Raw genomic sequence first — 16565 nt, 5'->3', positions numbered from 1 at the left:
GTCTACTTGGATCCAGCATAATTATTTGAGGAAGATATGTGGATTCAAAAGACTGTCCTCTCAGCACTCCTCACTTATGTAAATCTGAAAAAAAAAAAAAAAAAAAAGCCAGCGAAGGCTGAAACAATTTTTGACGTTTTAAATTCCTGAAAAACGAAACCTCATTTGCCTCCTGCCGTTTTTACATGGAGTAATTTCCTTAAGTGCAATTTGGAGAATTTAGTCCAAAATGTGTGTCTCTAGCCTAAGAGAGAAATATTCAATGACATAGGCATTGCTAGACTATTGCTTGACTATTTCTAAATTCGAGATTTTAATGAACAATAAACTGGTGAATGGGGAAAAGTTCTCTTGACAGAAATGTCATAATCTGTTTTCATCTTTCTGCTTTTTACTTTTTGTCATTCTGTTTGGAGTATAAGTAACCCAAGGCAGAGGCTTTTCAGTCATGTTTGAGTTCTGTTTTCAAATCTTGTGCAACATAAATTTATACCCATAATGTTCAAATAAAATCATGCAATTATAGAATGGTTAGGGTTGGAAGGGACCTTAAAGATCATCTGCTTCCAACCCCTTTGCAATGGACAYGGACTTCTTCCACTGAAACAGTTTGTTCAGAGCTCTGTCTAACCTGGTCTTGAACACTTCCAGGGATGGGGTRTCTCCCACTTTGACAGCCAGCCTGCTCCAGTGTCTCTCCATCTTCACAGTAAAGAATATCTTCTTTAATCTTCTTTAATCTTCTCTCTCTTAGTTTAAGGCCATTTCCCCTTGTCCTATCACTACATGCTTTTTGAAAAAGCACCTTTTCATCTTTCTTGTCAGCCCTTTTTTAGGTACTGGAGGGCTGCTATAATGTCTTGTTGGATTCTCTTCTCCAGGCTGAGCAACTCCAATTTTCTCAGGCATTCCTCAYGGGAGACATGTTCCAACCCTCTGATCACCTTCATGGTCCTCCTCTGGATTTGCTTCAACACACAATGGCAAACATTTTCGAATGGGACGTTTTCTAAATAGTCTTTACACTGRCATTGTTCCCAGCTTGTGGCTGAGTGGTTGCTGGTAGCTGACTACACTGTGCASTTTAAAGAGGAAGGCAACAAAGGTCAAGTTGTTCATAAAATCATTAGTGAAATGTCAGAAACAATTTAGTCTAAATAAAATATTTCCGTGAAGATAAGAAGTACCCATTATAAAACGTTCCTTCCAACTAAATTTCTATGCTATTGAATTTATCAGATAAGAATTGGATAGTTGACAAAAACGAAATGTCAATATATAAGATAAATATCTTTAGAATATTTCCACTGTAAAAGCAAAGGAGAAAAGAGGGTCTTTGATTTTGGGTGAGAGTGAAGGCTTGGTTTCAATTTGAGGTATAAACTCATATTGAAACTAACTTAACAGAATTACAGAWTTTCTCATTGTGGCATGAAATTCAGCTTGAGTTTAAAGTTAACAGCCATTAGGTGATAAATAAGCTCAGTAAAGTGTCATTTATTAATGCTGTAACACACTTTATTGTAATAGTAGCATTTCTTGCAAAGGGTGCAAGTGTCCTATCAGTTTACCTTATTGAGTCTTATCTAGCAATCAAACAATTTGAGAGTAGGGTTCACTCCTTTTCTGTCTTTTTTTTTTTTTTTTTTCAATCTGGAAAAGAAGTTTAAAATCCTGTGTCTCTTGTCCTTGAAACCAAACACATGCCCTTCTGATGAAGCAGAAAGGAATCCCTCCTGCACTGGTGTCAGGGCATGATGACCTGCAATATAACAGGGAGCAGTTGATGCAAAGAGGGAGCCCAGTGAGGGAAGCAGAATTTGGCATGGGAGAGCTATGAAGCCTTTGGCAGGGCTCAAATTTGTATTTTAATATGGGAAAATATAGCTGTGGAGACTGACTKGATCTCAAAGGTCTTTATAATTCAGATGACTATGACTACTTTAGGCTATTTTAAAAACATGAGCTGCAGGATTTTCCCWGGTTTTCAGAACCAAGGAAGATTGATGTTTTTGTAGTTCTGTTGTGCCTAAATATTCTGTATGAATAAAATATTTGGCACTGGTTAAAAGGATATAATATTGAATGGATGGCCCTCATCTTTTTACWCTTTCACAAAGAATTTGGTTAATACTTTGGGGACTCATGATATGTCTTTACCACTAAAGAACCWCCCAGTTTCAAGAACTCAGTTTAACAGAGGTTCTTATTTAAAAGGTCTAAGACTGCAAAATTTGAATAACAAAAAAAAAAAAGTAGTTTCTGTTTTGACTGGTATTTGAATAATTTTATTATTATTATTCTGTTGAGAAATAAAGCCTAATTGGTGACTCAGGTAAAGCAGTGTTTTGAGATCTTTGGCTTCATTTATACCATGCTCAGTTCTCACTGAATTAGCTTTCAGAATCCACACGGTGGTTACTAACAGTAGCTGATACCTTTATGATYCAATTACAGGATATTTAATCAATACATCTAACAATTATTTTGTTGTATTGAAGACTTAGATTCTTTTGCAAATATTGATAAGACATTATTTTGTTGACCTTGGCTATTAAAACAAAGGGGTTGACATGATGGATCTTAGAAAGTGCATAATGTAGACAACACCTGTTTGGTCATATAAGATTCAAGGGTGTTTCAGGAGATGAATCATAACTCAGCAGAAGTTTTTATGCCCTAGTACAGCAGCAATCAAATAGCACAAAAGGCATTGAGATGCTTTGAAATRTTATCCTTTTTAGATAATTAAAAAAGAAAGAAGTTTTGTGTTTACAATTGAACTGGCTTCTTAATTCTTTGTGGTTATCAGGGCCTCGGAAGTCCAGTGTACTCTTAGATGCAATATGTTCACAGTTCCTTGTAATGACTTGATGTTATGATRACAAGGCTAGAATTATAAAAAATTCCAAACCTCTCCCACCTTATTTTTTTCCATCATTTGCTCCAACATGAAGATTTATCGTGTGACTTACTGACATCAGAATATGCGGTCATTTGTTCATTCATCTTTTAATAAATATTAACTTACTTGTTCAAGAAATCATGTCACCTCACAAAACTATCTATCTTGTGATTAGGGTGCTRTTCAGACAGATCTCAGACACAGTTGTTTCATGATTACCTGACTGAAAACAAAAGTAACCATGCTACTTAAATATTAGCTAATATTTCATTAACCAACTTATACCAGCCTGGATCTTTTTATTATAATGGAATGTGTACCTACAGAATACAAATGCATAGATCTTTTTGTAATTCTATGACACCAAGAGTGATTTGTTGCTGGTTTGCTAACAAATGAARATCTTTCTAACCAAATTACACTTGACTGCAATTTACTGCAGCTTTGCATGTTTTGAYGGRTAACTRCRATYCAAAGGATGAATTGTGSRTTATAAAATTGGCTAAGCTAGGATRKTTTTCTYRTTCCCCCACAAATGTGGATCAAAAYTGGGTCATTGCTACACGTKCATCTCCATGTACACAGCTTTCCATAGTTGTGTTATAGACTCTGTTACTCACATTTGGTTTTTGTGTAGGATCAAGAATGTATTACAAAACRAAAGCCTAAAGACCACCCAGACTGGTATTCACTCCATGAAAATATGAATCATACTAGGTTCAAGCATGGTTTTCTAGAATTGAGGCAGAGGAGACAATTTTAGTAAAAGATCTATTTACTTTGTTTATACAGAAGAACAGAACCTAATTTATTTGTGTGCCCATCTGGACTCRATTGCTCATTTTAAGTTAATTTAACAAATGATAGACTGCTGCTGGCCTTTTTCTTTCCCAGGAGAAGAGGTTGACAGGCAGCTGTGCAGAGATGCCATCTACCCGGTCCCGGTGGTGTGCGAGGCGCCGTGCCCCAAGGACTGTGTGCTCAGCGCGTGGTCTGCCTGGTCCTCCTGCTCGCACACCTGCTCCGGCAAAACCACCGAGGGGAAGCAGATGCGCTCCCGCTCCATCCTGGCCTATGCAGGTGAAGGTAAGGGCTCACGCTCATGCAGGCTGCTGTTTGACTGAGAATTCTCAACTGTCTTTGTAATGGCAAAGGAATTCTGTTGATGGACAGGAAGAAATTATTAGGTGGAGTTGTGTTTTTTTAAATGTAGCAAAATTGTTGAAATGGTTATCCGGCATTTGCTCCTTGTACCTAAAGATGTTTTGAAGAGATTTTATTTTTCTTCTTTCAGTTAATGTTCCTATATTTTTATTAGTGTTCATAATGTTACTATTTCATTTCAAATATTTTTTTKTTTGTTTTCCATTAAAATTAAACAATAGAAACAATTTATCTGATACAGATTAGAAGCCCCAATTTAGGGTCCAGTTTGAAAGGATAGCTGTATTCTGAATGCTGTAAAGATGAAAATTTTAATGGCTCAAATTTTAGCAATGTGTTTTGTAGTTTCYTACCTCAAATTGCTAACTTATGTTACGCCACTAACGTTTTTAATCATAGCAAGACTTTGGTTTTTGCCCTCACTCGTGAATGGTTTCCATTTATTCAAATGGTCCTTGAGCAGTGACTGCAGCAAATGCAAAGAGAAGACATAACTGGATTATAAAGGAGAAGAAATAAGTTAGGTAGATATAGGTTCACGGCTATTTGATGATTTTTTCCATGCTTTCTACAACTCTTCTTGTTTTGGTTTTCATTCATGTTTGTTGTGCACTGATCAGAATCAGCACAGTCTGATCACGAAGACTGAYGGATCTCAAACCACAGAGGCTGTAGAGAAGAAATCCCTAAAGTAAGGCTAAGAAAGTGAACTTATTACCTGGGTGGTGTGCTTCAGCTTTGCTCGAGCCCTGGCCTCTTGCCCTCTGTTTCAGATGAGATTATTCTGTGTTTTTTTTTTAAGGATACAGGCTGGTAGGTCTGCCCAGTTTACAGGAGTGCATTTACATCTTGGTCAGATCTCTTCGATMCTGTGCTCCTTTGCACTCTGTACAAACTCCAGAGAATGAGAGTATATAAATAAATGAAAGAGCCTTCCAAGGCTTGGGTAATTTTACAACTCTAGCTGGAAGGTACTTTTCACCTCTTCTTGTATTATATTCAAGATGTAAAAGTTTAACTTTTATTTTTTATGCCTCAATGGAATCAGGGTTATTGTCATCTTTCTCCTCATACTCGTGTTATGCCTGTTAGTCATTTGCTACGTGAKAAATAACCGAATGATTTTTCACCTCCAGAATTCCATGAGTGAGATGAGCTGTATTCCCAAAACATAAAATACTGGGTGTTTGGAGGTCATTCCTTGTTCTAGGAGCACAGAATATATTCACATATCTGAACATCTGTTTTCCATTGATATAAAAGGAAGCTTCACATGAACATTTTTTAGGAAACATACAATTCTCAGTTCTATTCAGAACTTAGAAAAACTGCACGGAATTATAGATGGAAACTCTGTAAGCATCATATATGACTAAAAATTCCAAGTCTCATAAATATAAGACCAAAAATTCCATTTACACATTAAAACTGAGTTTTGAAAACAGCTATCAGTTCTGTTCAGGTAAACAGTCACACAGCTGTATTAATTTGGATTTCTGAGCTCTTTTTTGGGCKGTTGGTATGAGAGACAGACCAGGCTAAATAAACTATTCCATAGTAATTTCTGTATAATGCTGCCATGAGTTTTTACTCAAAACATAGATATATTGTCCAGAAATGTATGCTATTCCTATTATATAATAGGATTGGATATTAATTAATAAAAAMATCTGCAAAGCTTTTGCTAAACCATGAATAAGGCTAAATTTCTATTCTAAGATGACATAAGGAGTCCAAGTATGAGTCCTATAATCATTCATCCCAAAAGCCTAGGATAAGCAAAGCATTGCAGGCATTACATACCCAGTGAATACTGCAATCCTCAAAGTATCTGAAGCATTTGATTCTTGTTCATTCGGGTACTTAAACAGGAACACCCCACTGACATTTTTGAGGATCTATAGATACACGTGAAATAGGATTTTTAATTTGTATTTTAGATGTTTTTTATCAAGTATTGTCTGTGATTGTTCAATTTCTTTCCTCTTTAAAATGAAAAATACTAGATTCTGCCATTTTTCTTGTCGGTGTTGGCAGATAACTGTCTGTAATAAAGCTAAGTAATTTCACACCTAAGAAATTATTTTTTCTCTTATTTCCCAGCTATGTATGCTGCTGAATTGGTTTGAAGAAACCATCGAGTTAACATAACTAGCCACCAGGAAACAGTCACAGTCTAACAGTTTTTTGGGATGAATTAGGTGTAATTCAATAGTATTATAATAATTCCTCAGTGTTGAGAATAGATTCACAGGAAAAATACAACCATATGTAAAATATAACAGTGACAACATTTTCTAATGAGCTCTAGGATACCAACTGCTCCACCAGCATCACACTGATTTCTGCCTGAGCYAGGAGCTGACCTCAGTTTTACACCCTCTCATGACCATTTCCTCATTTCCAACAAGACCCTTTTCTTCTGGTCAAACCACACATTGCAGAGCCTCAAGCAGGGTGTGGTCATGCACATCTGGGATGGGTTTATTTACTTGCATTCAGAGGAGAGAAAGGAGTCTCTTCCCRAGATAAAGACTTTCTGTGCTTTGTRAGATGTGGAAATGAGTGTCACAATAACCATTTTTGATATATTTTTCTGAGGTCATTGTCCTCAGCTTGATGGTTTGAAAGGCAAAGTGATTTATAAATTTGCCTTTCTGTGAGACTGCCTATAGTGGTGGCTCATTTGTGTCACTGTCAAATATATCTTCATGGTACAGTAAGAAACTCAGAAAAGTCACTGTCTCAAAATCTGAAATGACAGCAAAGGACATAGTGATGTTACCTGATACACCATATAGTTGTTCTGCATAAATCCAGTGACGCTTCATATACAGCTCAGCTGATCTCGGTTGAATGCAGGGTTTGTCCATTTTTGTTTTGTATTCTGTTTCATATTTCTGGGGTTTTTTTATTCCCTGCTAACAATAAATGGTATATAATTAGTAGCGTGCACTAAGACTGCTTCACATTACTACTAGACCTGAGATTAAAAAGTACCTAATGAATCTTATTTATTCAGTGAGTAATATATTTGTGGATTGATTCTGCATTGATTGTACACTACCATAGATTGACACTGGCAACTCGGTGCCATACAGCATAATACTGATGTTGTGGATACACACCGAGTTTTATCAGTAATATAGATTTTTAGAAAAGTAAAGATTTAACACCCCATCCTCCCAAAAAAACAAAAACAAACCCAAAACCTAATCAAAACAAAAAGAAAAAAAAAGTGACATGCAAAGAGGAAAATAAGATGAATTAAAAGATTAATTTAATGAAATGAGAGCAAAGAGAAATCTTTTTTTTTTTTTTTTTTTTTTTTTGCATATTCTCTTAGATCAGGGATTCATAGGCATGGCAATGTTTTACTGTGGGTATTACATGCTCATAGATTAGGAAAGTGTAATGCCAGAAGGACTACTTGGTATGACCTCATATATCACAGATTGCTAAACATCACAATTAGATAGTACAGGRTATCAGTTGTTCATGTCATCAGATATTCTGTTTGACAGGGACCAACAGCTCTTCTCATCTATCTGCAAGACTGATTTATTGAATGTGTAAGAAATAGCTGGATCAAAGGAGTTTCAACACTTAGCAAATTATTGTTGATATGCTTTATAATTTTATTCGTATTAAAATTCCAGTACAGTTTGAGTTCATTGTTGCAAACAAGAAGTTATGCTGAGTGTTTTTTAATTATTTACTCTTCCTACACTTGTTGAGCATGTTTTTAATTTTTGTATTTTTTGGGCTTGAAGTAAAAGTGCTTGGTAATTAAATCTGAAAGCATAGAATTGAGTAATTGCTTTACCAGCAAATTGCTCATTCACAAAAGAGTAAGTTTTGGAGGACATGARGTTTTTCATGCAACAGGAATAAAAAAAAATAAAACCACCAAAAAACACTTAGTTTTGGAACTGTGCCACCTGAATTTTCAGGCTTATTAATTGACCTGACAGTTGTGTGAGAAAGGTGAGCGAGGGCAGAGGATGTTATTGTGCTTCTTTTGCTGAAGAGACCATCAGCTCAGGTTCCTGACTGTAGTGAGGGGTCAGGGGTTCCAATCCTATCCTGGAGAAGACTTCAGGACAGACATCTCCTTTCCCATGGGACTTGAAGATTGTTCCAGCTGTTTGGAAATACATTTGTAAAACTATATGCATTTGCAAAAATGAGCGATATCAAAATTATTACTTAAAATAAACCTAAATGCTTTAAAAATGTTTAGTATTTTGAATTTTGAAAGTTATCAAGTCAATGTCACAAARAAGATTTATAAAATCTAATCACTGAATATCATAGAGTGAGGTGCCTTACCCATAAGCAGCTCCAAATGAGGCAGAAAAGCAATCTGAGCATATGAAAATTCTGTTAAAGCTTTCAAGGAAACAATATCATGTCTCACCTATTTTATGAGCAATGTGCAAGTCCCTCTGCAAAGCTGGTCTTTCACTTCCAAGTCTACTTTGCTTAAGAATCCAAACCCAAAACTAAATGCTTCAGCTCCAACTGTTTTTTGTATCCTCAAAATTATAATTTTAATACTGCCAAGCAGATATTTGCTTACATCTGATCATGTATTATTAAAATATGTATTTATTATTGTATGTCCCTTTTTCKCATAGTGTGATGAATTAAAATGTCTGTTTTATTTTTCTTCTGTGATCCCCATTAAATTTTATATTCCTGTCAAGCCTGTCCTCTTTTTGGGGATATGCTCCTAAAGTTATTACCCCTACACAAATGTTGTAAAGGACATTTCTAATTGCCAGTTTTCCAATCCTTTCTGCATTTTCTGTACCTAGTTAAATTTGAGGAAGCACAAGAGAATGCTGTTTTCCTGGAGAGAATGGTATTTGATTTTTATTYTTAGTAGTATTATTTCCACATTTTKTTCAGTCTGTGCGYRGATTTTTAACTCCTGGTTTATTCTGGACAGAACTGGATTCCCACTGAGCTGCAGACATTCATGCCTCAATGTTTTTCATTTACTAGTCAATGTCAATCTCATTTTTTCCCTGAATATACATTCTTGCATAGCTGTCAAAACTGAACCTAAGTTGTCACTTTATCCTCTAATGTATTAGGAACTGGTGACTGTGGCATTCAATTCTGGGAAAATATTTTTTCCCAAATGCACCCCTTTTAATTGATGAATTTCCTTAAATATTTCCCTTGTGTTTTTTCTTGAGCAAACATCAGATTGAAATACTTAATTTATTAACCTTCCATATATCTTTTATTTTTTTCTTTTTTAACCCAATTAGTGGGGAACATGTCTAGACTCCTCACATGGGTCAATTTTCTCTCCCATAACAAATAATTTGTGACTTTACTTTTTTGTCCTCTTCAAAATACACTCACTTTCCTAATTTCCTTGCTTATATTCCTATCTGCTGATGTTAGCTGAAAATTATTTTTCTTGAAGGATGATGACTAGATAACTTTATGAAACTTATTACATGGCCATAATTTTCTTTTACCATTTGTTGTTTTTTTTTATTTCCTTTTTTGGGAAAATGCATCTGGCATTTTTATGTTCTGCATGTTGGCATATATTTTAAGCAATTCTGATAAAGTTGAGTTGCATCCATTCTGAAACAAAAAAAAATCAAGTTATTCTTTAATTACATTCATATATTTGTAGATTTTTTTAATCCCCCTTTGTGAAATTTAAGATTAGCTAGTCTGTGTCATGACATTTCAATTAATACAATGTTTACTGTTACTTGGTTTCATCCATATTTGTAGAAAAAAAAGCAAGAAATTAACAATATTCCTAGAGAAATATATTGAGAATTAGGGTTTTATCTTATGGTTTCATTAGACTGGATCTTTTCTCATCCTTGCTCCAGATCTAGACTTGGGGTATAAAATATTTTTATACTGGTGCCCTGACTTTCTTGTGTTGGAGTATTTGAAGCATCCATTGTTTCTTTGATTGCATTTACTTGTCTGTTTGATGTAAAAAATGAGTGCTTAAAAACCCTTCCCTCCTGCATATCTGTAGGGCAGACAGCCGATATGAAATTCAGTGCTGGGATATAAAGAATAATAATATATTCTACAACATGCATTTGGTGCGAGCACACATTTTCTTTTTAGAGAAAAGTCAAATGGCTCATCAGCATTAACTAATAAAAAGCTGCTCTTTCAGTTGTCTTTCTTACTTTTCCTGTGTTTTAGGAAAGGCTAAAATGTTTAGATTTTTTGTTGCCTTTCCATCAGTTGGAGATAGGAGTCCCATCGTTCCTTGGAGGCCAGAATCTTAACCACAGATTCTGTGTGTCTGATAACATCAGATATTTCGTGGTCATGGTGTCTGCTCACAGGGCTGGACATCTCATAGCCTGTGCTCAACTCAAGTAGGAAAGACCTCTTCATTTCTCCTGGAGGATTGGGAGGCCAAAGTAGTTTTGAAGTGCTTGAATAGAGTAAACTGAACATACTGTCTGAAGCCAAACACAACAAAGATAGCATTATTTGAGTTTTTCTTTACCATCATTGGCACTTGATTTGCATTTTAATCTTAACCTGCAATAGGCTTTGTGATCTTAATCTGGACCTGAAATTCCCCGCTGTGCCATCCTCTTTGGTTGACATACCATGTATAAACATCTACTGGGAGCTAGGACAGGAGCTCCAAAAATCTTTTTAATTGATCTGTGAATTAAGACATAAACAGTCATCTTTACACATGCATAACTAGAATAACCAACCATTTCTTCTKCCTAGAGCCTTCATCTGTCCTTATGTGATCTCTCAGTTTCTTCTAGAGGACCCCTGAAACAATAAGGCTGTAGATAACTCCAAGCAATGTAGTGTATTATAAAAATTATGATTATTTTGTTATCCTTTTTGGCACAGACTTACATATGTCCATGAACAGTCTGTTCTGTGTGGCTTTTTGACTCAAATTAGTCCAAGTCGGTGTTGGGCATATGAAGAGGAGKAAGAAGGAACAGCTTTTATTTCATGTAATTAAACTGATAATGTATAACAGAGAATTTCAAAGTGGGTTTGTAGAATGAGTTTTTTAAAATTAAAAAAAAAAAGCATCTCCTTGCACTGATCTTTTGCCCTCTTTTATTGTTCCAGGAGGAATCCAGTGCCCAAATATCAGTGCCCTCCAGGAAACCCGCAGCTGTAATGAGCACTCTTGCACTGTGTATCATTGGCAGACCGGCCTGTGGGGACAGTGCATAGAGGACACGTCTGTCTCTGCTTTCAACTCCTCTGCCAGCTGGAACGGGGAGGCCACCTGTTCTGTGGGCATGCAGACGAGGAAGGTCATCTGTGTGAGAGTCAACGTGGGACAAGTTGGACCAAAAAAGTAAAGATCTTTAAAAATATCCTCATGCTGTCATGATGTTTGGATTTTACTGCTTTATATTTTTGTCACCAATGACTGCTTGCAAAGGCAAAAAAMCCCCTTTTTGTTTGCTCATGAGGGAGCACTTCATCTACTAAAAATACAAACTGGCATGACAGGAGGATTGGATAATACCTTTCTCACTGTGGATTTTTATGGGTGGCATTTTCAGCGGTGATTCTGCTGACAGCTGACTAAATCCAGTTGGCTTCTTGCCACCATCAGGTTGAGTCATGATAAAATTCTTGGAGTGTGTGTGTGACATGCAGAACAGCACCTTTTCCAAGACCTTTGTGATGCCTCCAAAGAAGCAGTGAACTGTATGGGTTAGTGCAGTTGCACTCAAAAACAGTGATGTGAATCTGCAGTGCACCACTTCTTCTCAGAACCAGACCAAGGAGGTGTAGCAGAGTGGAACCTGACAAATCATTAATTTGAAACATTAGTTTGAACGTTAGCTTGACAAACTTTGTGATCTTTTTTTCCCATTTATGTGGGTTTTTTTAAGTTGCTTCTTTGGCCCAGTGATTTGGTTTTGTAGTTTAATGTGTGACCAGGGTTAAATACGGATTAGCTGCTAGTAAAATGCGTTTGATAATATCTTTGTAGGGATTGGCAGTCTGTAAATATATCCCACTCAGGACAGATTCAAAACTGGAAGRACTGATAGCAGAGGTTGTTTAGAAAGTTCATGAGGCAGCTATTTTCACACTAAATATTTGCTTGATGCCTGCCATGTGTTGCTTTATTCTGCAGTAGATTTAAGCCTAATTTACTTTAAATGGAAATGTAGAGAGTTAAGTCTGCACATTCAGTAATCTAAATTGTTGTCTATCTGCATTTAGTTGCTGTTCTATTTTGTCATGATACCATTATATCTTTTGTTTGATGCATTTACATAAAAACCCCACAAAGCTCTAATGRTTTATCATTCTTTTAAAATCTACTGTAAATGTCTCTACCTTTGATTTGACCTTAAATTCAGGGAGAAGGACTGTTTTGTTCTTCTGTAAACAAATCAGGTGAAATGAAAAGAAGTCTTGGTTGATCCTTTGAATTGTCACATCAAAATCACTGAATTGTTTTTAAAGACCCAGACTTTAACATGAAAATGTAAATAGGAACCTTGTTTTAAACTCCCCTTAATAAAAAGGATTACTGTGGTATGATACAATCAATATTATTGGCCTTATCTGCCTCACAAGTTACAGACTCCAGCATGTATCTTTTCTGTTTAATTTGACCTTGAGTAAGGACTGCAAAAAAATCAATACTTCGCTTTAAGCCACATATAGTAAATACAAACAATATAAAGCATAGAAATGGTGTTCTAATTGAACTAATTGCCTTTCCTAAGTATCTGAAGAGGAATTGTAGTGTTCAGTGCCCCTGAAAGATTAAGTTCTCTGTGAAATGGTGAATGTGTATATTTCAGACTGTTTTGTATGCTTATAATTTCTCCAGTTTTTTAAGGGAAAAGCCAGTGCAAGAAAAGCCATTAGTAAGCCAATGTTCATTGCTTTTTAGAAAAATATTTTATTTTAACCTTAGAGAAAATTCCTGACAACATCGTCAATATAGGTGATTGATAGCAGAGGCTTTTTTAAAGTGTACTTGATCATATTTCATACAACCTTGCATGTAGAATCCAATTTTATGAATCACAAAGAACTGAGGTACAATTTGACTTAAAATCCAAGAGAGAACTTAAGAGAGAGGTGATGGAGATTGTGTTTCTGTAACCGTATTATGTTTTTTCACTTTGGTAGAAGGAGAGAGAAGAGAAAGGGTGGAGATCCCATTTTGAGAGGGCACCAAAGAATTGGTGCTTGTTCATGGGATCACACASGGTGAAGTGTATGTGAATTGACAGAAAAATGCAGAGACAACTTGGTGAAAGYGTGAACAAGCATTATTGGTGAAGAGTATGTTCCTGTAAAGCTGCAAATCAGCTTTTCTCCTCCTCACATTGCACAGGCATAGTTCTCTGCTGACCATGGAGAATAGATTTTCTTGATAGTTCACCATTAGACTTGCCAATGCTCCCCTTTGGACTGGCAAGAAAGATGCCTCACACAAACCAAGCTGTTTAAAAAAATCTAAATATAAAACTACTCTCTCACCCCTCTGGTCCCAGTTGCCCAGCACTGAAAGGAGGAAAAGCTAGTCATAGTAATGTTTTCCTGTAATGATCCAAAAGCTCCCRAATATGGGTGTGGTATTTTTCTTACATCTTTACCTATGCTTCAGACAGTCCACAGTGTGTACATTTTTAGAGCATTGACAGTTTTAAAATGATTTTAAATATTTGCAGTACTTCTGTGAGGGTTGTTGCATCATTCTGAAACAAGTATTGCAGCATAAAGAGTTGTTTTTCCTTGATGAAAAGGACAGAATCCCCAAAGAATGGGGAAAAATGACCTGGGTAATGAGTCCCATATGTGGCAGTCCARTAATCCTTTTTATATGCTGATCAARCCTCTTCCTAAAACAAGTAAGGTTTTCTGCCTTTTCTGACAGTCTTTCTCAGTCTCATTGATCTGGCAGTTTTAAATCCTTTTCTGGTTTCTCTTGTAATCACAGCTGGCTTATACCTATTCCTTCCTGGGTTAGCAGTGTTATTTATTTTAAATATGCCTCCTTCCAGGGTTTATATTTCTGACAAAGTGATGAGACCAGAAAATGTATTTCACTAAGCTAAATGAGATGGCTTTTCTTCATAATTGTGTTCGGGCTTGAAAATAACCCTGAAAATACTTAGTCTGGCATGGTGAGTGAAGGATGATGATTATTTAAATCCAGAGGTGCAGAATACACCAGGTTTGGTTTGCATTCACCACATGTATTTAATTGCTTCTGGTTTTTATGTCTGTGCTCCAACCTGGTGAATTCTGGGCGATGAGCACTGTCCTCAGCAGGCATTCAGTACCTCACACAATTCACTACTTCAGTACAGAGAGCTTGTTTATTTGATAATGCTTCTTTGTAATTTATTTTTTAGATGCCCTGAAAGCCTTCGACCTGAAACTGTGAGACCTTGTCTGCTTCCCTGTAGGAAGGACTGTATTGTGACTCCATTCAGTGACTGGACAGTGTGTCCTTCTTCTTGTCAAGAAGGTAATTTTATCCTTTGTGTGCTAATAGATTTTAAGAATAAAAACATGGGGAGTTAGACTAGGAGTCACTTTTGGCAAAATGCTTACACACATCCCTTTCTGACAGAGGATATGTAATACCTGGTCGAGCTGCTGCAGGGAGGACACAGAGATTTTGCTGAAAAGAACAGTTATTTCTACACATTTTCTGTATGCATCTGTTTGGATTTTCCCCACATTTTGCCTAATGTTACAAGCTCCCATTTGCATCTTACACTGATAAAGAGATAGCTAGTTACAGGCWAGACACATATCTCTTAACATCATCAGTTTATCATCTTAACATCAATACTTGTACGATGGTAACATTTTAATTGTCAGATTATATATTTTGGGTTTGGAAATACCTAAGCTTATGCTGTTGGCTCACCAAAAAAAACCTGAGTCTTTATACACAAGGAGATGARTATGTAGATAAGTAGATATGCAGTTATATATAATTTTATCTGGCTGCTTCTATTCCAAGGAAAATTGAAAGAGAGTTTATAAAAATAAACAGATTTTGTGATGTGAATGGTTTTATTTAAATGTGATATRATAAATATGAATAAAGTTGATGTGAATGGTCTTATTTAAACATAATCCAGCACCATGAATTAATTCACTTGGCAAAGCTCTTTAAAATAGTGCAGGTCTCTCCTGAATTTTTATTACATTGAAATCACACATGAAGTTAGAGTGATGACAGGCTAAATATTAGCCAAATTTTTATGCTTTGTTTTTCTTTTTAAGCTTAACGGGAGGCATTTTTCTAATATGTACTATTACAGACAGACTGTGTAATTCCCCCAGTTCCACAGGGTGCTAATCCCTGTGTGGGACACGGTGATTACTCACAGCTACCACATTGTCAGAATGTAAAAGATACAGCTACATCAAACATACAGACTCGGGCTGTCAYGGCCAATTCTTTATGCTCTGTAAAGGACACAAGCATAAAAGCATTTTTGCCATAATTCCTAGCAGTGTTTAGTGCATTCTAACAAATGAGAAAAGGGGTTAGGAAGACTAACTTCATAGCCTTCGAAAAAGAGCAGGTAACTGAATTTGTTAAATCTGAATCTATTAAATAGTCCTTCATTATTAAATATGTGTTATTGTTCAGCAGTATTAATTGATCGTTCTGAAATAATTTTATTGGAGGAGATCATATTGGGTGAAAATTCCATCCTTTTGTGTTTCCATTTCTGTGAGTTTTAAGAAAGTGCTTGATGCAATGAAGATATCTTCATGAATATTTACCAGAAACTAGCATGCAGGCTTCTATAAAACAGTATATTTGTGAACTGTGGGTGTTTTGTCTGTTCAGTGAGTCAAACTCTCTTTATAYTACACAAACAATTTTTATTTCATGGGGTTTACCCATTTGTGCCAGCTTAGCTGGGCTGCACGTCTGTCTTGCCCCTTGCGCCAGCTCCTGGCATCTCCTGGAGCTGTTTGACTCGGGAATGAAGGGTTTCCTCTGTGTTGAAGAGTGGCCAGGTGGTGGAGAGCCACCGCCGGGATTCTCCTACTGCTCRCTCCTAATTACGATTGCTTGGCCGTGGTCCAGCGCGCTTCTGCGATCAGACAGGCTGCAGCTGCTGCAATAACCCACCCAAAGCTGATAGCAGCCCAGTCAGCCAAATGGTTGCTCTACTGCTCTCTGTGAAAAAAAAAAAACCAATCCCTCCAAGATTTTTACCTAGCATAGGCATTGCTTTGGAACTAATACAGATCTATAGCTTTTCTYTTAATTTTCTGCCTGAGAACCAATACCTGAAGATGACTGAAATCAAAATTCCCRCAGGAACTGTTTACTGTTTATCATTAATAATGAATGATCGTAATAATTAAAAACTGCAAACTGTAAAGGAATTTTGGAGTGGAATTTCTGTTTCTGGTTTTACATGCAAATGATTAGGGCAAGCTGACACCTTCAAAMCATAACGTACAGCAGCAAACTGAGCTGGTT

At 36.3% G+C, this 16565-nt stretch overlaps 1 protein-coding gene across 1 annotated transcript in view; it reads left to right on the top strand.

Annotated features, from left to right (window-relative positions):
* Window positions 1-16565, top strand: part of THSD7A (thrombospondin type 1 domain containing 7A) — a 192247-nt gene that overhangs the window by 117046 nt on the left and 58636 nt on the right. Inside the window, exons 8-10 of the mRNA XM_057372134.1 lie at window positions 3800-3991; window positions 11183-11417; window positions 14458-14573. Coding sequence (XP_057228117.1) covers window positions 3800-3991; window positions 11183-11417; window positions 14458-14573 — 543 coding nt within the window. The remainder of the gene's footprint in view (window positions 1-3799; window positions 3992-11182; window positions 11418-14457; window positions 14574-16565) is intronic.

This window comes from Malurus melanocephalus, unplaced genomic scaffold (assembly GCF_030028575.1).
Source record: "Malurus melanocephalus ecotype Western Australia unplaced genomic scaffold, MMel_1.1 scaffold_164, whole genome shotgun sequence".
Lineage (NCBI taxonomy): Eukaryota > Metazoa > Chordata > Aves > Passeriformes > Maluridae > Malurus > Malurus melanocephalus.
Note: the sequence above shows the minus strand (reverse complement) of the source record. Positions and strands in the feature narration are given on the sequence as shown.